The sequence below is a fragment of the Pituophis catenifer genome, unplaced genomic scaffold (assembly GCF_029215685.1).
Source record: "Pituophis catenifer annectens isolate HBS135680 unplaced genomic scaffold, rPitCat1.0.hap2 SCAF_7, whole genome shotgun sequence".
Lineage (NCBI taxonomy): Eukaryota > Metazoa > Chordata > Lepidosauria > Squamata > Colubridae > Pituophis > Pituophis catenifer.
Window position 1 is genome coordinate 35,338,126 of NW_027256887.1, and position 25,974 is coordinate 35,364,099.

Here is a 25,974-nt window from a genome sequence, read left to right on the forward strand (position 1 = left end):
ATATTTGATTTTCCAAACATGGGAAAAGCAATGTCTGTTTTGTATCCTTTTATATTTCTATTTTTTTTATAGCTTACACATTTTATATCATACATTTCTGAGACACACATTATTCAGTCAAGCAAGTGAGTTAAATTTGAAAGTAAGCCATAGTCAAACTTGGCTCCCTGATTATTTATAACTGTTGTGTTCTCTCTCTGTTTCTCTTTCTTTGTATGTGTCTCTCTCACACACACAGAAAAAGAGGCTGAATGAGTGAGTATGTTTTGGATAACAAAAACAAAACAGTTGGATTCATGAGATAAGATGTAAAATCTAAAATTTAGAAATAAAAAACAAGCTGAAAAGAGAATCTAAGCCAAACATTTCTTTCATATACTGTTTCACTGAACTGGATAAAGTGTACAAAAGGAAAGGAGACATTATTTAAGAAGAACATCTGACATACATAAGACTTTTGAGGAATACTTACGATCTGCTTGAGGAATGAGTGAAATGAAACTGCTGAATACACTCTTAGTAATTGAATTACTAGTCACACAGCATGAATAGTTGCCTTTATCAGTAGGTTCAACTTTGGCTATATAAAGATTACCATTTGTTTGTGACACATATCGCCGTTTATCCAAAGTAATGAATTCTGGGAAATCATTCAGAAACCAGCGATAACTTAGATCATCTGGAGATAGAAAAATGTATTTAAAATTTATTAATAGAGATGAAGCTATTGTTTAGAGGATATGGTAACACCTAGCTAATTTTGTTGGAAGCTAAACAAGATAAGCACTGGTTAGTCTTGGATCAGGGATTACCAGTAATATCAGTGCTCTTGGCTATACAGATAGTACTCAATTTACAACTGTAATGGAGCCGGCCCATAAATTGTGATGGTCATAAAGCAGACCACTAACACAACCAACCAAATTTTACTACTATTATTACATTATGCAAATACTGTGGTTGTTAAGTGAAATCATTGTTTGCAGTGGGCCATTTTTGCAAAAAAACCAAAAACCAAAACAAAACCCAGAAGTAAATGCCAGTTATCAGCATCAATGTTGTAAAAAGCAGTTACATGACCATGGAACATTGCAAAAAGCTATAAATGCGGACTGGTTACTGAATGCCCAAAATGAGATCACATGACTGCAAGGGGGGCAGCTGTTAGAACTTTGGAACAACTTTTCTTCATTTAATTATCACTCCATGCTATATATGACAGTAAGTGGGCATTGAAGTCCACATTTCTTAAATTGTCAAGTTTAACAAATACTGATATGTGACCTCTATTTATGCATACTGTAGGCTTAGGCTAGAGAAGAGTACAGGTAGTTCTCGAGTTACGAATTTAATGGAGCCTGCCCATTCCATTCGTAAACCAAGGATTTGTGGGAATGAATCTCATACCTTGAATGTGATCACTTCCTCCTTTTGCCCACATATTTGATAATTGAATGTGCAGCTCGTTAAGTGCACATGAGATATCTCAGGGTGGGAAAGGCCATGGGGGGGGCCTAGTGATAAAACAGGCCACCTACTCCAAGGCCTCCCCTAACCCACAGATACCTCATTCTCCTTCCCCCGGGGTCCCCACAATTGCTTTCCCCTATTCTGCCATGCTGGGTGTCTTACTTTATGAAGATTTGTCTCCTCTCCAGTCTGTTTCTTTGCCTTCTTCATCACCAAAGGGCTTGACAAGGTCTCCAGTGATGAAAAAGGAGGTCGGGCCTCCTACCCGGACTCTTTTTTCATCACCAGAGGTCTTGTTAAGTGGATTGCTGGCGAGAAAGGAGGCCCAAAAGACTATGCACGGTCCTCTGTGCCTCCTTTCTCATCACCAAAGCGCTTGAGGATTGCGTCCCTTTAGGCTTCACCAGTCCTTTTCAAAAAGGCTTTGCCTATAGGAACAAAGCTTCAGAGGGACACACCCACTCCTCCCAAGCTCTGCTGATGCCACCAAAAGCTTTTTGCAAAGAGCTGCCAAAGCCTACAGGAATGCAATCTCCCTGCAGGCTTCGGCAAGGAAATGGCAAACAGAGGGAAAGCCTGAAGGAAAGCCTTCCATCCAATTGCAATCTCCAGGCCTCAATTCACAGAGAATAGAGGCCTAAAGTCCAAGATCACACGAGATCAGTAGCACAAGATCTCGCACTACTGATCTTGCAGCATGTTAGGCCTCTGTTCTCTGCTTAATGCACTGAAAGCCTGAAGTAATGAAGCAGTCAAAGAAAGCACGACAGAGAGGAGATCTTGAAGACCCAGCTGGGAGGGGGTGAAATAGGCGGAATAAATGTTGCAGAGCCTCTGTGGTCGTTCGTAAGGATGAACAACTGCCATGGTGCTGCAATATTCATAATTTCAGGACTTGTTCATAAACACTAGGGGGCACTAATCATGCAATTTCAAACATTTGCTAAGGGAACCCTCATAACCCGGGGATTACCTCTACAGAATACATTAAATATATACCTGAAAAAGCTGGTTTCCATTTGTAAAATACATACAGTATTTCTCTGAAAGTTTTCAGCTGTTTTCAACTTTGAACAATCAAATCTTATAATAGTAAACAGATTCAATTACTTTATAATCTGAAGGAAGACAATCATACTGTAAGGAATTTTATTTTCACATGTCAAACAGGAACAATTCTTTTTTTTATAAGGCTCAAGAGGCTTAGGTAACTTAGTTACAGTCAACATTAATACTATTCTAATTGTATTAATTTTTATGTCATTATTCCAATTGAAACTGAAATATATAAATTTAATTACCTGGATAATGAGGTGGAGGATCACAGAGAAGAACAGCACCTACACCTTCTCGTACTTTTACTGCATGTCTCTCTTCCGGAGGAAAAGGATATAAATCTATGCATGATAATAGATAGATAGATAGATAGATAGATAGATAGATAGATAGATAAGATAGATAGATAGATAGATAGATATAGATATAGAGATATAGATATAGATATAGATATAGATATAGATGTAAAATAAAAAGATATTATTAAATAACAATGTTAAGAAGAATGTCTCTCATATTAACTGTTATCCAATTTATCTACAAAAAATAACATCTCCCAATATCTATGTGTATCATAATAGAAGTTGATGCCTTTATACTCTCAGGAGTGTTTGTAACCTCATGTTTATTTTTTTGAGGTCAAACTGGAGAATTCTTGCTAATAATGGAAACAAACATTTCACAAACATAGAGATTACTGTCTCAGTGATATGTAGGGCTATAAAAACATTCAAGATATCTATTCAGGAAATTGTTTTACAAGGATCAGCGCTTATGTTACTGAGCAAATAAAAAGCCAATTTCAAGATACAATATTGGAACATGGATAAAATTGCAAGGCTGACAATTCAATAGTCTAGTCTTGGTTTGTGTATGGGTTGAAAAGCAAATCATCCATAACATTATAATCTTAAATTTAAGATTCAATAAAAGGTGGGCAGAAAATAAGATTAAGGTGAATTTAAGATTCCAAAAGAATTTTATTGGCTTATCTGGAAAGGAACAGTTCATGAAAGCCGAGAAATTAAAAGATGGATGAAGATAGTCTGTGAGATTGTACTAAACACCAAACTATTTTAACATATATCCATCAATTATTTCATACTTTACTCTATTTAGCCATCACTGCTAGACTTTAAAGTTTGCTAAGGTATTGTTTAGAAGAAATTTGGGTTTATTGACATGTGCAAGCTAATCAGGGCTACAGACTAAAAGCCACTACAGCAAGCCACTCACACATGCTTCTCAGAGAATTGACTACCCATGCAGTCATGAGGAATCAAGCCTTCTTTGAAAGTGTCTTCCATTTTATTAATTGATAAGAATGACATCAGTCTTTGAAAGTTCTTGTCTTTTTATCTCTATTCACTGAACTAAACAAACAAACAGAAAAAATGTTATAAAAGAAAAAATTGCAACTATATTTCTTGGCTTTTTCTTCAGTTTCCAGGAATGAGATTAAAGTGGGATTGCTTTTGCAAAAAAACATAGGTTGCAAAAACCTGAGGTGGGTCATATATTTTATTTTTATTTTTTTATTTTTATTTGATTTATATGCCGCCCTTCTCCGGAGACTCAGGGCGGCTTACAGTGCGTTAAGCAATAGCCTTCATACTTTTGTATATTTTATACAAAGTCAGTTTATTGCCCCCACAAACTGGGTCCTCATTTTACCTACCTTAGAAAGGATGGAAGGCTGAGTCAACCTTGAGCCTGGCGAGATTCGATCTTACTTTAATTGCAGACAGCTGGTGTTAAATTACAGTGCTTCTGTCTGTTGAGCTAAACCAGGCTCCTGTATGCATTAATGTATACAGAATTAAATTTGAAATATTTTAATTCATTTTAATTATATGAAAGTGATTTAACTTAAGTAACTATGATTTTAATATTAATAGTAGCCCTAAGGATTACACATATATTTGGAATCATTCACCATAAACAAAACGTTGCATTTATGCTATAGGGAAAATGATAACCTTTCAATATAAATATTTTCTATTCAATTCTTTTCTTTTAAGAAGTGCATGAAGGGCTACAGTGCATGAACACTGTTAATGTCTTCAAAATGAGTAATAATATGTAATCAAAACAAGAAAAGTTTTAAATTACGGGCCAAATTTATTTAATTATTTTAAATCTATTTTTAACTTTTGTGTATAAATGTTTTTTATCTTGGCTGTTCACCACCCTGAGTCCGAAAGGAGAAGGGCGGTATAGAAATTTGAAAAATAAATAAATAAATAAATACGAAAGAAAAGGAAATAGCCTATCAATTCAGTGATTGCTGAACAAGCAAATAATCATTTTTTCATAAATGAATTTCTATTATGCTACTTAATATTACAAAACTACAGAACTATTGCAGGCAGGGAACTGCAATGGGTCTATGGAGAAAAAAACAGTCATAATAGTATATTTAAATTAGGTTCACCTCTTTTACCCATGTAACAGGGAGATTTGTGTGAATAAACATATCTATACATTAGCTCATTAATTTATGTTTGATAGGGCTTGGCATGCCATTGCAATACTATAAGTATCTTACCAAGTAAAAAATTTTGTTGTAAGTTTACAATGGTATTTTTCTGTTATTGGTTTATCTGAGGTCCATAGGCATGTAGAAAAGAATAATTATTTTAGTAAAATGTTTATTAGGATAATAATAGCTCCCCTTATTTTGTTTGTTCTTTTTATTTCTAAATCTCATTTAGATGTTGAATTTAGCTCTTTTAAATGCAAACTGGCTATGAATGATTATCATTAAATGTTGTATCTAATGTTTTATGATGAACGTATTTTTACAATGACTAATGATCGAATACTATTGTTGTATGTATACTGAGAGTTTATGCACCGGAAACAAATTCCATATGCCTAATCACATTTGGCCAATAAAGAATTCTAATTCTAATTTTAATTCACAGCTTGGTAGCACTGAAACAGAAATTAAGGCCTCAGTTACACAGCACTGATAATATGCTTTCCTCTTCTCCTTGGGCTGTAGGAAAGTATGTCACTAAAAAAAGTCATACACACACACACACTTTTTTTGCTTTGTCTCAGTAACAAGGCCAGCAATAGTGCTGCCTTCACTCAATAATACAAAGAAATAGTTGGTAGCTGGGAGACTGCTTTTAAAAAAGCCACTTTCCACAAATGCTGGGAATTACATAATTCAATAGTGCTGCAATAAATAAAGAATTTACACACCTGTTATTTCAGTAGGAGGAATGCTATATAGAAACATATAAAAATACTGGAAAAAATAATCAAAAAACAGATCTGCCAGCATCTAGAAATGAATAAAGTAATAACTAGAAGCCAGCACAGGTTTGTTAAAAATAGATCATGCCAAACCAATCTTATTTCATTCTTCAACGTAGTGACTAAATTAGTAGACCAGCGAAATGCTATGGGCATAGTATATTTAGACTTCAACAAAGTAGACATAGATAGCATCACCATCAGATGGATTTCTAACTGGCTGACAAACCGTACTCAACGAGTAATCCTGAATGGTACTACATCTACACAGAGGGAAGAAAGCAGTGGGTACTACAAGGTTCTGTCTTAGGTCCAGTACTTTTTAATATCTTCATAAAGGACTTAAATGAGGGAATAGAAGGGGAATTTAGTAAATTTGCAGATGATACTAAGCTGACAGGAATAGCCAACACCCTAGATGATAGCCTCAAGATCCAGATGGATCTTGACAGACTGGAACACTGGACCCTAACTAACAAAATGAAATTCAATGTAGAGAAAAGTAAAGTCTTACACTTAGGCAAGAAAAATCAAAAGTACATATATAGACTGGGTGAACCCAGGCTTAAAGCAGTAACTATGAGAGGGATCTTGAAGTCTTAGTGGACAACAAATAAAATATGAGCTAACAGTGTGAGGTGGCGGCCAAAAAAGCCAATGCAATCCTAAATTGCATTAACAGAGGGATACAATCAAGATCAAGTGAGGTACTAATACCACTCTATAAAGCCTTAGTAAGACTACACCTAGAATACTGCATCCAGTTTTGGTCACCACACTATAAAAAAGATGTTGAAACTCTAGAAAGAGTGCAAAGAAGAGCAAACGAGATGATTAGGGGACTAAAACATATGAAGAACTGTTACAGGAACTGGGCATGGCTAGGCTAGTGAAGAGAAGGACCAGGGGAGACATGATAGCAGTGTTCCAATATTAAGGCCTGCCACAGAGAGGAAGGGGTCAAGTTATTTTCCAAAGCACCTGAAGGCCAGACAAGAAATAATGGGTGGAAACTGAACAGGGAGAGATTCAACCTGGAAATAAGGAGAAAATTTCTGACAGTGAGAGCAATCAACCAATGGAACAGCTTGCCTTCGGAAGTTGTGGGAGCTTCATCAATGGAAGCTTTCAAGAAGAGACTGGACTGGCATCTGTCAGAAATGGTGTAGGGTCTCCTGCTTGGGTGGGGGTTGGACTAGATGACCTATAAGGTCCCTTCCAACTCTGTTAATCTGTAATCAGACCCATTACTCTTCACAGTTAAAAAATTCACAGCTTCAAATCCAGACAGGCAAAGTTGAATTCTAACATCAGGAGCACTAACATGACTTCATGAGAGATCTACTTTTGTGGATGGAAACAAAACCATCCCTTGAGGCTAAAATATCTAAAGTTGATATCATACCTCCTTATCAATAAATTTCTAAGAAAGCAACATGTCATGAAGACATGTTTTCCACCAATGATTGGCAGGGTAACTTTGCACTAGAAAGTTTTGAGAATGATCCTAAAGCAATACTTTTTGGGAAGTTTTTCAGTTTTAGTAAAAAACTGAAATAAGATGTTTTTTATTAAAGTCATGTTGCAAAAATATCATTATTTTGGTATCTACTATTTTATAGAAGCACAAGGTTTGTTTTAATAAACTGCTATGTAATCAATCAGCACTGATAAAATTCATCATTACATATAAGCAGATAGGTTTATATAGAAGATATAATAAATGTCCACAAATTTTTTTTCATCTAGAAAAAAATGATCCATTCATATTCACTCACTTTTCTCACTCTAATCACAGTAAAAAAATTTTTTTTAAAAAAATAGTGATTATGGTTAGAAAAAGTGTCTCTTTCATACTGTTTCAATCAGCATGGGTCATGACAATAAATCAAACTAAATTAAGTCAGTAGACTTAGAATAACTTTACTGTCACTTTGAATGTACACTAATTGGCATACATTAAAATGAAATTTTGTTGCATACAGCTCTCAAAGTGTCACCACCTCCATTACATACTACATAAACATGACAAAATAAACAAATAAATACAAAAGTATGCATATACCCATATATTATTTGACACGGAGAAATAACACAGTCTAACATACCAATCTACTGAACACCATTTCAAAGAGTTTGTATAAAGGAAAGGTTCATGTAAAGACAACTTACAACCAAAGTTTAAAGTTGCTTCCCGGCTCCTTATAGTTCCATGTATATTGTATGCTATGCAAACATATGTTCCTTCATCCCTTGACTTCTCAGGATTATTGATTTCCAGGTTACCTCCTACCATACTATAATGTTCTTTTGTCAGCTTAATATCAACATCCCAGTTGTTACGTTGCCACCTATTCAAGGAAAATATTTATTTTAAAAAAATATTAACACTTTATTTCAGCACTTCAGTGCTGAAGTGCACATTGCCTCCAAAACATAGTATCTTATCCCTAATAAGAGTATCTGTTTCATTGAATAATGCATAGTTTTAATTGGAAATTCAGTTTGAATTTGACTGTGTTTCTGTATCAGTCTGAATTTACTCCAGGGGTGAAATGCTCCCGGTTTGGACCGGATCACCCGATCCGGTAGCAATGGAGGCGGGTGGTTCGGAGAACCGGTAGCAAAAATCCCTGCCCCACCCCCCGCCCAGCTGAGCCACACAATCATCAGAGGCTTTTTCTTTTAATTTTTAAAAGCATTTTTTCTACAACCTCTTTGGCCGAAAAAATGCTTTTAAAAGTAAAAAAAAAAAGCCTCTGATAATCGCGCGGCTCAGCTGGGATCGTCAGCTGATGATCCCAGCTGAGTTGCTTGATCGGCAGAGGTTTTTTTTTCTTTTAAATGCCTCTGATGATCCAAGCTGAGTTGCCTGATTGGCAGAGGCTTTTAAAAGAAAAAAAAGCCTCTGCCAATCAGGCAACTCAGCTGGGATCGTCAGAGCCTTTTGAAAGCATTTTTTTACAACCACTTCGCCGAACAGGTTGTAGAAAAAATGGTTTTAAAAGAAAAAAAAATTGGCCACACCCACCCAGTTACATTACCCCCCATCACCAAGCCACGCCCACAGAACCGGTAGTAACAAATTTTAGATTTCACCACTGATTTACTCCAATTTGATAATTTAGAAGATCTGTGCATGCAGGAAAAGTATTTTTTCCCTGAATCAAACTGGATTTCCAAATAATGTAATTTTATTACTTAAAGCATCAAACTGATTTTCCAGATTGAGTTAGATATTTGACCTGAATTGATCTGAATTGACAATACAAATCTGATCTTATTGCATACAGTAGTATTGCTAGGTGTAAATTACAGATTCCCTGAAATATATTATCCATTGTGCTAGTTACAGAATGACAGCGATTCCCAAATAATATCGTTATAGAATTGAAAATAATTATTTGAATGTTTTTCACAGATACGATTTGTTACTACCAGTTCTGTGGGCATGGCTTGGTGGGGTAATATGACAGAGTGGGCATGGCCAACTTTTTTTTTTACTTTTAAAACCATTTTTTCTACAACCTCTTCAGCTGAAGAGGTTGTAAAAAAATGCTTTTAAAGCCTCTGACGATCCCAGCTGACTTGCCTGATCAGCAGAAGCTTCTTTTTTTAAGTCTCTGACGATCCCAGCTGACTTGCCTGATCGGCAGAGGCTTTTTTTCCTTTTAAAAACATTTTTTCTATAACCTCTTCGGCCGAAGAGGTTGTAGAAAAAATGCTTTTAAAAGCCTCTGATGATCCCAGCTGAGCTGCGCGATCATCAGAGGCTTTTTTTTTTTACTTTTAAAAGCATTTTTTTGGCCAAAGAGGTTGTAGAAAAAATGCTTTTAAAAATTAAAAAAAAGCCTCTGATGATTGCGCGGCTCAACTGGGCAATGGGGTGGGGAGGTAGGGATTTTTGCTACTGGTTCTCCGAACCACCCACCTCCATTGCTACCGGATTGGGCGATCCGGTCCGAACCGGGAGCATTTCACCTCTGATTTGTCCCCCAGTTAATTGTTTTATTAATTATAAGAGCAAAATAATGCATTGTAGAATACAGATTATAGCAGACTACGGTGATATTTTATAATAAAAAATTAGAAATCGTTAACACTATGATGTTTTGGGTAAGTTAAATCTTTTTTCCCAATAATTTTTATTAAACAGTTTTTTAAAAACAAAAAAACCCAAAAACAGATATTTACATTTTCTTTTTTTCAACATCTCCGCATCAGTAATCCATATTTATACATTTTCTCTTTCTTATCTTAATATATCTTTTATACATATATTTCTAGTATATCATATAAACCGTTATAATATATTTTCTTAATCTAAATATTTTATTTCCATTTAATATAAACAGGTACCTAGTTTCCTTTCCACAATTTTTATAGCTTCCCATTTGTTTCCATATTCCTCCACCTAATTTAACCATTGTTTAGTTTTATTTTGTCACCCCCCTTTTTCCCCCCTTTCTCCTCCAACCATTTATACCATTTCGCCCAGAGTAAGTAATATTCTATTTCATCTTTTTCTTGTATCTCCTTTGCGAGCTTATCCATTTCCGCACACTCCATAATTTTTCTAATCACCTTGTCTTCTGATGGTATGTCATTGTTTTTCCAGTTTTGGGTAAAAACTATTTGTGCTGCTGTAATTATGTGAATAATTAAGTATCTTATTTCTTTTTCTTATGACCCAGTAATTATTCCCAGTAGGAAAGTTTCTGGCCTTATTTCTATTTGTTAATTTATAATTTCTTCTATTTGTGTTTTAATTATTTGCCAAAATTGTTTTGCCTTACGGCAGGACCACCACATGTGATAATAAGTTCCTTTTTGATGTTTAAATTTTTTCGTCCAAATTATCATATTTTCTTTAACTATCTCTTCTTCCAATTTGTATTTTAATAAATAGTTTTTTTATCAATTCATCCTCTGTTCCATGGAGAATTTTATCTAATTCACGTTCCCTTTTGAAATCCAAATTGTGCCAAATCTGTCTTGTATCTAGATTTTATTTGCATATAGGGCCACCAATCAATGTCTGTACCCAATTCTTTCAATTCCTGCCTTGTTCTTAATTCCCCTTGATTATCAACAGATCTTTGTAAGTTTTCATTTTACCAATATCTAAGACATTTGGGTAAATTTGTGCCTCCATAGTGGATAACCATTCTGGAATTTTATCATAATGGTTCTTTTTTATCCCCTGCCATGTCCGTAGGAATGCTTCCCTGATCAAATGTCTTTGAAAATATCCGTGATGTCTACTTTTTCCCTCCCACAGGAAAGCATGCTGTACTCTTTCTAGATCGTACCCCTCTAATGACAATATTCTTTTGTTTTTCAGTTCCATCCAATCCTTAATCCATATCAATGAAGTTGCTTTGTAATAGGTTTCCCAGTCTGGGATTGCTAATCCTCCTCTCTCCTTCGTGTCTTGTAAATGTTTTATTTTGATCCTTACTTTCTTCCCCTGCCAAATGAAATTCACTATAAGTTTATTAAAATCTTTAAAAAAAATCTTCCCCAATTTTATAGGTATCACTTGGAATAAAAATAGCATTCTTGGTAGGACATTCATTTTGATTGAGGCTATTTTCCCTAGAAATGATAACTGTAGTTTGTTCCAGATTTCTAGATCTTTCTTTATCTGTCTTGTTAATTTGTTGTAATTGTCTTCTCTAATTGATGATCCTTTATTTGTTAGCCATATTCCTAAATATTTTAATTTTTTTGTCATTTGTATATCCATTCTATCTTCTAATTCTTTCTGTTGTTGTTTTGTGAGGTTTTTTGTTAGTGCCTTTTGTTTTTTGCCTGTTAATTTTGAGTCCTGCTACCTTCCCATATTCTTCTATTTGTGATAACAATTTGGGTCCTGTTGATATTGGCTGCTCTATGATGAAGACCAAGTAATCGGAAAAGGCTTGAAGTTTATATTTCTCTTTTTTAACTTTCAGTCCTTTTATTTCCTTGTCTCTTCTAATTTCATTTAACAGTATCTCTAAGGATAGTATGAACAATAAAGGGGATAAAGGGCATCCCTGTCTCACTCCTTTTGTTATTATAAATTGTTCAGTCATATCTCCATTTATTAAATTTATTTAATAAGTTAAACTTTTAAAGATGAGCACAAAAGCTATATTGATGTTAAATATAATTCCTAAAATGTTAATTAACATAAAATTGTTTGAAATATATAATTAATGCTAAGTATGATATTATGTCAGATCTGCCCCAGTCTGATCCCTTACAGATCAGTAAAACTTTCAACTCAATTTGGTTGAAGTGAAAAGGCACTTTTACTGAGAGATGCCGATCGCAGTAAAGTCAAGCGGAATCTAAAATTCCTATGCGCCAATACAGAACTAAACCCCTGGTTTCCCCTAGCCCTCCCCTGTGGTCTGTCCATGTGGAGCCATCTGGCACTGCTGACATTTTTGGGAAATGCTGAAGTGTTTGGGTTGGTGAAATTCCACTCTCAGGGCAAATGGCCTTGAAAATGCTAGTGCACCAGCACGAACTGGATTCCAAAACCAAAGAACAATTCCAAGTTGTTCTTTCTCAACTGTCAATTATCCCCTCCAAATTTCCCATAATAAGACTATACAGCTTTATGGGCCATTTGTCCCCTCCTCCCTTCCCCGATTGATGGCAGAATGCTGGCAAAGTGCCAGGCTGAAGCTGGTGGATAATTCATGCTGCCCCTCTTGACAAGGACATCAATGGAAACACACAACAAAGAGAGAGAGAAACAAGGTAGATATATGGTTAAAATAGGGAACTATTTTGGTTTATAAGGATATCGCTAATGGAAACGTTTGAAGAGTTTGAGTGCCTTAATGTATTTAAGGTCTACCCATTTAGGAGCCAACGTACTTCCCGTTTTTTTGATCCCAGTTTTTTGGAAGGCTGTCTGGATTGCATGTATTTAATGTACAGGAAGATCCATTCTCCTATTTCTAAGTCTTTGGGCTTTGTTCTTTTTTTGTCTGTGTGCTTTTTATAAATTTATAAATTTCCAAAGCACCTGAAGGCCAGACAAGGAATAATGGATGGAAACTGAACAAGGAGAGATTCAACCTGGAAATAAGGAGAAATTTTCTGACAGTGAGAGGAATCAATCAATGGAACAGCTTGCCTTCAGAAGTTGTGGGAGCTTCATCACTGGAAACTTTCAAAAAGAGACTGGACTGCCATCTGTCAGAAATGGTATAGGGCAGTGGTGGGATTCAAATTTTTTTACTACCAATTCTGTAGGCGTGGCTTGGTGGGCGTGGCTAGGTGGTCATGTGACTGTGTGGGCATGGCTGGGTGGTCATGTGACTAGCTGGGTGTGGCTTGATGGTCATGTGACTCGGTGGGCATGGCCAACTTGATGTCATTCATGTCAAGGAGCGCCTTGCCTGGCCTCTCCTCGCCTCAAAGGCCTCAACAAGATACAATTTCCCTATTTATTTACTACTACTGAACATCCAAAATATATTATTTATTTAATCCAATGTTATATATGCCATATGTGTACATACATATTATATAGTATAGAGTGTGTATAGGCACACAAAAAGATACATTATCTACTATATATACTGTTTGTGTATGTACATACACATACACATACACACAGCTCTTCTAAAACTATACACATTCAACCTCACTTACTGCATTTGGAAAAACACACCAGAATCCATTTTCTGCCACACATTGAACTATAACCTCTGTACATTAGAACATTACACACACCTTCAGATGTTCTTCCCTAGCTTGCACATGACTGTTAGAGCCTGGAGATGTCATGGATTGAGTAAGATGTGGTACAACTCACTTAACAACGCTCTTGCTTAGCAACCAAAATTTTGGGCTCAACTGTGGTCATAAATCAAGGTCATAAGTCAACTCTGCCTTCCTCTGCATGGCAGTCTTGTCCTAGTAAACTCCTTCTTCTTTCTGGCAATTTTCCTCTCTGTTAGAGGCACCAAAATAATCCAGACGATATAAGGTTTCCTGCTGGAGCAGGGGGTTGGACTAGATAGCCTCCAAGGTCCCTTCTAACCCTGCTATTCTATGATTCTGTAAGGATCTCCTGCTGGAGCAGGGGGTTGGACTAGATGGCCTCCAAGGTTCCTTCCAGTTCTAGATTGCTGTGCTGTTTCACAGCGTCTTCGGAAGCCATGTCTAGTGGCAGGGTTTGTGACCCTTCCTTCCTCTTCTTTCTCTTTCTCTCTCTCTCTCCCACTTCCTTCCTTCCTTCTTCCTTCCTTCCTTCCTTTCTTTCTCTTTCTTTTTCTTTCTTTGTCTCTTTCTCTTTCTTTCTTTCTTCTCTCTCTCTCTCCCTTCCTTCCTTTCTTTTTCTTTCTCGATTTTCTTTCTCACTTTTTTCTTTTCTTTCCCTTCCCTTCCCTTCCCTTCCTCTTTCTTTCTTTTTTTCTTTCTTGTCTCTCTCTTTTTTCTTTTCCTCCCTCCCTCCCTCCCTCCCTCCCTCCCTCCCTCCCTCCCTCCCTCCCTTCTTTCTTTCTTTCTTTCTTTCTTTCTTTCTTTCTTTCTTTCTTTCTTTCTTTCTTTCTTTCTTTCTTTCTTTCTTTCTTTCTTTCTTTCTTCCCCCCCCTCTCTCTCCCTTCCCTTCCTCCTTCAAAGGCTACGAGGGTGAGACCCACCCAAGACATGCGAGGCAGGAGGCCTGAGAGAAAGCACCTGATCTGGGCGCACAGTCCTCCACAACAGAGCCCTTCCCAGGGAACAAAGCAAGAACTTACTGATACTGATCCTGATGGCGAGCTCCAGTCACAGCAGTGGCGATGGAAGAAGCATGGTGGCAGCGGTGGTGGAAGGAGTGCAGCAGCGGCGGTGGAAGGAGTGCAGCAGCAGCGGCGCTCTGAGAGGTCGGCCCTCGGGGCCCTGGGCGCACAGCAAAATTTACTTTAGCAACAGGGAGTTGCCACTTTGGGTCCTCCTGTAAGTCCCAGTCTGGAAAACGCTGTGGGTGGCAGAGCTTTTCTCTGCTGCCCGCAGCACTTTCCTGATTGGAGTGAAGTCAGGCCCAAAGCTAAATTTTGCTGTGCTGCAAAAGACACTCTCTCACTCTCCCAGGCAAGAGCAGCAGAAGGGGAGAGAAGCAGCTGCTGGCCTGGAGAGCACATGGCACCCTCCACATGTTCTCTGGCAACCTGTTTTCTCTCCCCTGCTGCTCTTCCTGGGAATGGGAAAGCGTCTTTCGCAGCACAGCAAAATTTAGCTTAGGGTCCAATTTCACTCCCATTGAGAAAGCGCTGAGGGTGGCAGAGAAAAGCAGCCAGGTTGAATGCAGTTTCTTTCTGCCGCCTGCAGCATTTTCCAGATGGGAGTGGGACTTACAGGACCCAAAGTTGCAACTCCCGGTCGCTAAAGTAAATTTTGCTGTGCTGCACAAAACTGCACAGCAAGAGCAGCAGGGGAGAGAATTGAAAACAGGTCACCGGAGAACACCTGGAGTGACTCCATGCACTCTCCAGGTCAGTCAGTGGCTGCTTTTCTCCGCCGCAGTGCTTTACAGATGGGACAGTAAGGTAAGAGCCTTACCCAAACCCACTTCAGCCACCTGTGCCCATACCGGTCACCCAACCCGCACTGCCCCCACCGGCGGCCTTCGGCCAAGCATGGCAGGCCGCAGGCAGGGTAAATTGCTTCGGCCTTAGGGAGGGGTTTAGTTTGAAGCCTGCCTAGGTTCTCTAGGTGAACATGGGCAGTGAGCCTGGCCACGGGAACCGCTGGGAAGGCAGGGAAGCATGGTGGGGCCGCGGGCCACGGGGGAGTAGGGGAAGGCAAGCGGGGACAAAGGGGGTGGGGCAGCTAGCTAAGCCACAGCCAGTGCTGTCTCCTGGGATGGAGCCATGCCGATGGCTTAGCCAGCCAGGCAAGCCTGAGGACAATGGGAGGGCAGCTAGCTAGGCCGCAAGCGCCATGGCTCACATGGAGCCGTGGCGATGAAGCAAGCCAGGCAAGCTGGAGGCCGGGGACCAGGACTGTTTGGGCGGGGGGTGCTGGATTATATGACCTACAAGGTCCCTTCCAACTCTGTTAATCTGTATAAATCTGTATAAATTTCTCTTGCCTCCTCTAATGATTTTCTGATGACCAGCCAGGAATTCTGTAGCTGGGCAACCCAGTCTTTTAAAGATGGAATGGGGGAGTGGGGTGGTGATGGTCAAGGGCAGCTCAGGCATGGGCCCAATGTCCTGTCCTCAGTTGGAAATTATCCACTGTGGAGCAGCATGCAGCCTATAGACATGGTGGATGAATAAGCCATTGTATGGGTAGAAGGGATCTTTTGGCAGGGCACGAAATGCACTTTTTTAGACAACAAACCAGTGATCACCCAAACTACTGTGTTTCCTGAGCTTTCTGGTAGCTCTACTATGAAGTCCATAGAAATTTCTTTTCAGGGGATGTTAGGTTCTGTCACTGGTTGGAGGAGTCCTGGTGTTTATGGCCACATAACTTTTTTTTTTTATAAAACAAACAATACATAATCAATCTATGTATTGATAATCAATCAATGTATATCTTCTGAATACATCTTTTAAGTCTTCTTTTTGCTCCTCCAATATTTATCATATCTTAATATTGTAAACAAACAAACAAATAATACATAATCCATCATTCAATATATCTTCTGAGTACATCTTTTAAATCTTCTTTTTACTTCTCCAATATTTATCATATCTTAATATTGTCATTCCCTTTATTATAACATTTCCCCCATTTTTCTTACTTCTCTATTAATACCTTAATCTATCTTTTAATTATATTAAAAGTTAGACAACCATTTTATCCCCACACAACCTTCTACCCCTCCTCCCCACCCCCACCCCCGACTTCCCAGAGCAAAAACAGGGTATAGCATTAAACTAAACATAAGCTAAAATATACTAACTTGCTACAAGATTCAAAACTCCCTCACCCTCTTTAACTCTTCTTTTTAAAAATTGTTCATCAGCCTCCCCTTTTAAAATTCTAATTTAAACATTTTAAAACTTTCTTTAAAGCATATCTCTTTAAGAAAAAGAAAAAAAAGAAGATATTATTTTGCATCCATTCAATTTTAAATTAACCATTTTAGTACTTCATTAAGTTCTTTTTTTTCTTTCTCTCAAAAAAAATACTTCAATAAAATATTCTTCAGAATATAACCTTAAAGATACTATTAATCCATTGAGTTTAGTTATTTCTAAGTCTTAAATTCATTCTTCAAAATATCAATTTCAAAACTTTCAGAAAATTATCCATTAACTTTAAAGTTAACCATTTTAATACCACAGTCATTTTTTAAAAAAGCTATCCATTTTTAGTTAAACATTTTTACTTAAACTTAAAAAAAGTGCTAATTTCAATAGACTTTTCAAATTTATTATTAAAATCCTCCCCAAAAGAAATTAATCTTCAATTCTTCCTTTCTTTCTATATTTTTTCCAATCCTTCTTCTTCAATAATACTCTCTCCTTCAACATTGCTCCTCCCCCTGCTTTTATTTTCGAAAATTTTTGAATGTAGATTTGATACTGATGCATCTTTGAAAATCACTCTCTCCTTAAAGTTATCTCCTTCATTTTGAAAGCTCCATTTCTACTCTTCCTGCTATAATCAGTCACTTCCTCCCTTAAAAATTGATTCTGTCTATAAAACCAAGAATTGTCACGATAAAGTTTATCAGTCTGCAGGAAAGAGTCTATTTGCTGCTTTTCATTTAACTGCATAGAAGCCTCTGCCAAAACCTCTGTTTTCAATGTGGTAACTTCCATCGTGTTCCTGACAGCCTCTTTTCCCTGCTCCAAAGACAAGTTAGTTTGATTTTCTTGCTCTTTTCCAGCCAGCAAATCATTTTTGTTCTTCAGATTATAATTTTGAATAGTCCTTTCAATTGATTCCAGTATAGCAGAAGTATAGAAATTTAAAAGTTCTTGTAAAACCTCTACAGTCACAACTTGTGAATTTGCTGGCTCATATAGTAATGATCCTCCATCCTTGATGTCAGCCATATTTCAATTCCCAGTTTAAGTTTATTCAACTATCAGGTCAATAAATCCAATAATTTTTCACACAATTTAGAAGTATAATGTAGTTGAGGTCAATACCATAGTCTTTTTCATTTCACTAGCACTTTAAATCTTTTTCTTGCCGCGTAATCCGGTAGCTTTTACAATGTTGCAGCTTTAACGATCACTTTCACTTGTAAGTTTCATTTTAAATGCCCTTAAGCGCCATCTTTTTTCCTTTTTCTTTTAAACGGAGTTAAAGTTTAATACTTGCATTTTCTGTTCTCCTGATTTGCTCTGCCAGCATCCAGATTCGAATTTTCTCATAGTCCTTAAAATTGCACTGCTGGTGTGGTCGCGACCCCTTGTTCTGCATAGAGCAGAATCGTCCCGGATCCGGAGCACTGAAGGGCTTTCAGGGAGCTCTCACCCTGCAAACCCCAGGCTTAAAAAAAAAAAGCCTGGGGGTCTAGGGGAGCTCTACCCAGACCCTTCTGCTCTTCTCTTCCCCTTTTTCCCTGGGGGAGAGTTTCGAGCCGCTAGAACAGCTGATTTTCGCTGTTCTAATGGCAAACAGAATCACGGGCTGGAGCTCCTAAAGGAGCGTCCATTCGGGGAACGAGGAGCCACCGGAAGTCTATGGCCACATAACTTTGAATGTCTTTCTTAAGCAGCAGCCACCAGAACTTGCACTTAATCAGGTATAACATTTTTACAAAACCAAAATGTCCTGCAGTCTTTGAATCATGGCTTTTCTCCAGGACTTGTAATCTTTGGCTTTTCAGAACATACAGCTTGGCCCCCACCCAGGCTAGGCCACCTTGCATTGTGCATTCATTTTTGTGAGATTGAACCATTTGTCTCCCTCTAGTGCTACTTTTAGAGTGTCTGTTAGAGTGTCCACTATGCCTTCCCCAATTTGGGGTTTTGCTTTCACCTGTGCTCGGGTGATGACTAGTGCCGCAAGCTGGTGAGACAGAATAACCAGTCTGACTATTCCCTGCTTGGAACTGTTTTATTGGGGCATCCTGAATAGTGCATCAGCTACGAAATCCTTTCTCCCTGGGAGGTAGCAGAGCTTGAAGGTAAACCAATTAAAGTATTGAGTCCACTTAACTTCTTTGTGCGATAATCTCCGGGGCGTTTTTAGGGCTTCTAGGTTTTTGTGGTCAGTCCAAACTTCTAAAGGGCTCTTGCTCCCTTCCAGGCAATGTCTCCATGTTAAGAGTGCCCAGGGCACTGCATAAGCCTCGTTCTCCCAAACCACCTACTGCCATTCAGTATCAGTTCATTTCCTGGAGGTATACACACAAGTTGTAAGGCACCCTGGCAGTTCTTTGTAAAAGAACTGCCCCCCACTGCCACATTGCTAGCATCCACCTGAATAACAAATGGGATGTTAGGGTCTGAGTGTTTTAGCACTCGTTCGGTATTAAACAATTGTGCTGGGCTGTAGAAGCTTCTGCAGTCTCAGATCAATCTCCCACATTGCCTGCTGTGCTGGATGTGGTCACCCCATTGGTCACTAAGGCTGGACATGGCTGACTGTCTGGCGACAGCAAGAGTTCTGCATGCCTTGAGGCTTTTGAAAGCCACCTCCATAAACTTGATGGCTTGCTCCATCATCCAGTCAGCCTGGCCATGCTTTCCACCTGTCTCTTCCTCCTCCTCCTCCAGTTCTTTCAGTTCCATTCTCTGTTCTCATTGGTGGCTTCTGCAGCTTCCACAAGTAAAAGTCACTCCCGCAGGCTTCTCTTCCCAGTCCTCCTTCCTTCTGATGCCCAGGGACCACCTGGATCTTAGCAGATCATCACACATCTCCCTGTTTCTAGTCCATTTGTAGTGATCCTGCCTGCACAGAGGCTTGGACGAAGGCTCCCCCAGCATTCAATTTCTTCCTGGTCACTCTCTTGAGCCAACATCACATGCATGTTCATGATGGTAGAGGTGATGCTTTCAATTGCAGATTCCATTTAATGTCGGATGTGCCCCAGTCTAATCCCTTAGGGAAGTAAAATTCTCAACTCCATTTGGTTGAAGTGAAAAGGCACTTTTACTAAGAGATGCTGATTGCAATTAAGTCAAGTGGAATCTAAAATTCCCACATTCCAATACAGAACTATACCCCTGGTTTCCCATAACCTCCCCCCCTCCGGTCCATCCATGTGTAGCCAATCCAGCACTGCCCAGATGTTTTGGGAAATGCTGAGGTGTTTGGGTTGGTGAAATTCCACTCTCAGGGCAAACGATCTTGAAGATGCCAGCATGCCACTTCCAAAACCCTCTGTTCTTCTTCAACTGTCAATTCCCCCTCCCTCCCAATTTCTCATAATAATACAGCTTTATGGCCCATTTGTCCCTTCCCCCCCACCTTTCCCAATTGATGGCAGAATGTCAGCAGGCATCAAGCCAAAGCTGGTGGATCTGACACATTGATAAACAGAAGCAAAATGCAACTGAATCATTTCCTCATAAGAAAAAGGTTTCGATCTTTGAGGTTAATACTTCTTATGATTTCTAATGTACTGTTATTTATAAATGTTAAAAAAGAGAAAAATAACAATTGTACCAGGGCAGATTGATTTCAGCACTGCTCATCTCTTACTATTTGTTTTCTATTCATTTTTACAGTACACTTTTATTTGCTAAAAATAATATACAGGTAGGACTCACTTAGTAATAACAATTGGTGTTTTCCATTGCTAAACGAAGCAGTCGTTAAGCGTGATATTTGACCATATGAGTTAGCAACAGCAGTTATAGCAGTCCCCAATTACTTTTAGTTAAGTGAAGACTGTGTGCATTATTAAGTGTGGATCTCACATGATCATCATCATGACTTCTGACTTCCCGCAAACTTCCCAATTGACTTTGTCCGCTACTTTGCATTGCTACTCACATAGCAATGATATAGGTGGCTGTAAGTTAAAATGTCCTTTCTGAAAAAGTAACAAAACCTTGGAACTAAATCATTAAGCTTTCTGCAGTTGTTAGTAAACTGACTTTTCCAAACTTGCTAGAATTATCCACCACAGTTGCATTTTTGGACCAAATCTCAGCTCTAAACTGAATTAGTACAATTAGTATTATTAATATAGTATTAGGAAAGCAACTCTAGTTACTTGTAAGTAGGTGTAGGGATTCCTTTGGCTCTGCAGTTCATTGACACTTTTGCATCTGGAGACTCTTCTGGGTATACCGTATCAATGGGCTGCTCTTCAAAAATTGGTCCATAACCTTTTAGTTCATCTGCAAATAGATGGCAAGGCAATTGAATAATGTTACCCAATTAGTACATATGAAATGCAGATACTTTAAACATTTATAAATTCTTTTAGAGATGGAACATAGGAACAACCACAAGCTATAATTTCCAATTAATTTTATCTTGTCAGTATACTACCCATTAGAAAATAGTGTAAAGCAATTTCAGTTCCTTTTAGCCACATTAGCTTTCCATTGACACCGTCAACCATCCTGCCAATTATAGCTAAAGCTTATGGAGCATTGGTGACTTGTGCACTTTTATAAAAAGAATAGCAAGACAGAGAGTTAAAACCTCCCAGGTTATCCCTATAGCTTTCCTAAAGTCCACTGGACTGGGTCATGTAACAAAGCTGAAGCTGATAGGTCAATTTCATTAGCAGTGTGCTTATTCTTCATACTCTGCCATCTGATTTTCTTTCTACCCTTCTTTTAAGGATAAAATGTTTTTAATTAATGTGTGGTTTTGTTTTCAAAATTGTTCAATTCTAGATGCAGGGGGAAATTTTTTACAAAATAGAGCTCAAAGCTAAGAGGAATTTCTAGAAGCTTTTTAAAATATTGAAACAATGCATAAAAGAGAAAGCAAATCTATACAATTTGATTTTGTTTAGCTTTCCATTTTCCAACCATTACTTTAGAACCATATTCTTGACTCTCCACACCTATTGCTGTATTCTTTATTTTGAATGAATATCTTCCCTAATGCCTTAATGCTTCCAGAACAAGCCCCAAAGGATATTTTAAGTAGATACAGACAATTCATTAATAGCTATTTTATATTGAAAATGCACCTACTGAAAGCACTTATTTTCATACTCTTTTCCATCTAGTTCTATGTTTACAGTCCAAATGAAAGCTCAGTGCAAAATTTATGTAGCGGATTATGAATATGCAATAAATGCTATAAAATGAACACTGGATCTTACCTGAATGTTCGATCTATGTGAGCTGCAGGAGAGTCCAAGCAATGGGTTCAAGTTTAGCTTGGTTGGCCAGAGACTGAGTTGAATTTGCCTAGCCATGCCCCTTTCTCCCATGAGCCTTCAGTGTTTCGACGAAGAGGTCTGTAGAAGATGTAGCAATGATGATAGAAGAATGTCCACTATAACTAGGTGTTGGATGCTGGACCGCTACCTTAGGGCGGGGTTGGACTCTCCTGCAGCACACATAGATCGAACATTCAGGTAAGATCCAATGTTCAATCTCCTGTGCGCTGCTTGGAGAGTCCAAGCAATGGGATATACCCAAGCTAAGTATCCCCAGGGTGGGAGTCCGAGCGGTCCAGGTGTTGTTCTCCTGGTAGAACGCAGGACTCTTCTGCCAGGACTCTTCTGCCAAACGAAGCCTCGGCTGAGGCAAAAACATCCAACTTGTAATTTCTGATAAAGGTAGTGGGAGAAGCCCAAGTTGCGGCCCTGCAAATCTCCAATATGAAAGCCTGAGTAGCCCAGGCTGCCGTGGTAGCAGCGCTACGAGTTGAATGCGCAGTGATGTTTCTGGGCACTGGAGTAGCTTGGTGTTCATAAGCCATTGCGATGCAAGCTTTGATCCATCTCGCAATTGTAGATGGGGTAACTTTCTTGCCCATGGCAGTAGGCTGGAATGATACAAATAGTGCTTCAGACTTCCTGAATGAAGCGGTCCTGTCAATATATTTGCGAAGTGCCCTACGAACATCGAGCGTGTGCCAACGCCGTTCTCTAGGATGTGCTGGGTCAGGGTAAAAGTTAGGTAAAACCACCTCCTGTGCCCTGTGAAACCAAGAATTGACTTTTGGTATGAAATCGGGTCCAACCTGAGGACCACCCTGTCGGAGTAAAAGATGCATAAATCTCTACGTACCGAAAGTGCCGCCAGTTCGGAGATCCTCCTTGCAGACGTGATTGCTATCAAGAAGGCGACCTTGAAGGTAAGTATTTTGAGATTGGCGGATCCTAAAGGCTCGAATGGAGCAAACGTGAGCGCTTGTAGGACGAGAGGCAAGTCCCAGGAAGGATACCTATAGACTGGAGGAGGCGGTAAATTAGCAACACCTCGAAGAAAACTCCTCACCTTGGGGTGTTGAGAGAGAGGGATAGGACCCTCTCCATGCAGAATAGTCGCTAAGGTGGCCACTTGTCTGCGGAGCGTGTTGGCAGTAAGTCCCTGTTTGAATCCTGAGTGAAGGAAACTCAAGACGTCCAGAAGGGAAGCTGTCCTGGGAGGAATGTGCGATTTTCGGCACTAGCTAGAGAACGCTGACCAAGTGGCGTCATAAATCCTGGTAGTAGACGGACGACGAGAGGCCTGGATGACAGAAATGACTTCGCTCGAGAATCTGGAGTCCCTCAGGATTTCCCATTCAATCGCCAGACGGCCAGTTGGAGCCACTGGGGCTCGGGATGTTGCACTGCCCCCTGGCTTAGGACAATCCTGTCTGGCTGAATCCTCCACAGGCGGGACACTGACACTAGAAGGCCTCGAGGCCAGGGCGCCCGAAGGGCGTCGGTCGCTTTTGCCCCCGGCGTCGGAAATCTGGAAAAGAACCGAGGTAGGTGAATGTTCTTTGGTGTTGCAAATAGATCCACGCATGGTTGGCCGAACCTGGTCGTCAGTTGGTGAAACAGGTCTGGATGGAGACGCCATTCGGAGTGGTCGATGGTTGTTCGATTCAACCGGTCCGCCTGTTCGTTGTGTGCACCTGAAATATGTTCCGCCTGAAGGGAGAGCAGGTGTGATTCCGCCCAGAGGCCGAGGCTCGCTGCTTCGGACATCAGGTCCTTGGACCAGGTGCCTCCCTGCCTGTTCACATGTGTCTTGGCAGTGACATTGTCGGTTAACAGCAACACGTGCTGGTTGGTTAGCGAGAGGTGGAAGTGACGTAGAGCTAGGTGGGCAGCTCTGAGTTCCAACCAATTTATGTCGTGCAACAGATCCTGTGGTGACCATCTGCCCTGTGCCATCTGGGAACCCAGATAAGCCCCCCAGCCGAATAGACTGGCATCTGAAGTTAGCGTTAGACATGGCGGTTCCTTGAAGAGACAGCCTTTCTCTAGGGAAGGTGACATCCACCAGTTCAGGGAGTCGAGAACTTTTGGAGGCACCCTGACTCTTGTTGTGGAGTGACTGATACCTGCTCGTTGGCTTGGTAGGAGGAACCATTGTAAGGTCTGGGAATGTAACCTTGCCCAAGGAACGATGGCCAGACATGAAATCATTTTCCCTAGCAACTGGGACAATACTGCGAGGGAGACAGAGCTGGCTGACCTGACCCAATGTATCAAGGCCCGTATGCTGACTAGACGTTCTGGTGATAGAAAGACCTGGCAACGGACTGTGTCTATCCGGGCACCTAAATGAAGAATAGAATGGGATGGAATTAACTGGCTCTTTTCTAGATTTACTGAAAACCCGTGAAGTTGCAGAGCCTGAATAGTCTCTGACAAATCCTGTCTCGCCTGCCTGATGGATGAGGATTGAATCAAAATGTTGTCTAGGTAACATTGAAGCCTGATTGGGCGAGCCCGCAGATGGGCTACCACCACGTCCAGGAGCTTTGTGAACATCCTGGGGGCAGAGGACAGGCCGAATGGAAGGGCCCTGTATTGGAAGTGTTGTCCTGCGTAACAGAATCTGAGATATTTCCTGTGTGAAATCCGAATTGGTATGTGCAGGTAGGCTTCCTTTAGATCTATGGATGTAAGCAGATCCCCCTGTCTGATGCAATTTAGAATAGAGGTTAAGGATTGCATCTTGAATCTCTTATATTTGATGTGTTTGTTGAGTCTTTTTAGATCTAGTATTCCCCTGCAACCCCCTGATTTCTTGGGAACTAGAAAAAGGATCGAACAGAAACCGAGACCCTTCTGCGAGACAGGCACCGGTTCTATTGCCTGGATGGAAAGTAGATGAAGGATGTCGGCTTCCATCAGAGACCTTTTGGTGGCATCTCTGGGAAGAGTGCAAGAGATGAATCTCATTGGAGGGAGGGATGAAAACTCCAATGTGAGACCGAGCCGGACTGTTTGCAGAGTCCAGGCGTCGGTTGTGATGAGCTCCTATTGGGCTGAGAACCTCATGAGGCGGCCTCCAATGGGAACATGTGACTGGGAGTCATTTGGACCTGTGGTAAGGTCTACCACCGGCCCCTCAAAAGGGTCTCCTAGACTGGGGTTGTCTAGACCTGTCCCTGAACTGAGCCCTATCCTGGGATCGGTCTGAAGTTGGGGGGGTAAGTCCTCTGATAGGTTGGGGCGGAGTAACCGCCCTCCGCCCCACGAAAGGACTGCCTGCGATAATATGGAGAGTATCTCCTGTCTGTCCTCCTGTGAGACAGGGGAAGTACCTTCCTTTTATCCTTGGTCTCTACCAAAATGGGATCTAAAACCTCACCAAAAAAATTATTGCCCTGAAAAGGAGCAGACACCAATTTCCATTTGGATTTCATATCGGCTTGCCAATGGCAAAGCCATAATAATCGCCTGGAAGTCACGTTAGATGCCAGGGCCCTGGAAGCGAACTTAGCCGAATTAAGGGTTGAATCAGCAGAGTATTCTGCTGCAGCAATTAATTTGTTGATGTCCTGGTGTAATCTGACATCTCCAGGGGGAGCCCTTGCCTGCATTTGACGCAGCCACAAGAGGGAGGTTCTATTAAAGAAGGAAGCTGCCGTGGCTGATCTGATCGCCCAGGCAGCTGCTTGATGTGTCTTACAAACTGACATCTCAGCTTTCCTATCCTCGGTCTTCAGCCCTTCTGCAGAGTTTGAGGGGAGAATATTGGAAGATGCTAGATTGGCAAAGGGAGTATCTATTGTAGGCAACTTAAGCATGTCCTCTACCTCCTGTTCTACAGTGTACATCTTTTTGTCTAATCCGCTGGGATTAGACAAGGATCCAGGTTGAAGCCATTGCTTCTTGATAATGTCTAT

General features: G+C 39.9%; 1 protein-coding gene across 1 annotated transcript in view; it reads right to left on the minus strand.

The window, feature by feature from the left end:
• Positions 1–25,974, minus strand: part of CNTN1 (contactin 1) — a 372,977-nt gene that overhangs the window by 155,248 nt on the left and 191,755 nt on the right. The window contains exons 5-8 of the mRNA XM_070947941.1: positions 20,921–21,047; positions 7,966–8,144; positions 2,772–2,867; positions 473–679 (exon numbers count right to left, since the gene is read on the minus strand). Coding sequence (XP_070804042.1) covers positions 473–679; positions 2,772–2,867; positions 7,966–8,144; positions 20,921–21,047 — 609 coding nt within the window. The remainder of the gene's footprint in view (positions 1–472; positions 680–2,771; positions 2,868–7,965; positions 8,145–20,920; positions 21,048–25,974) is intronic.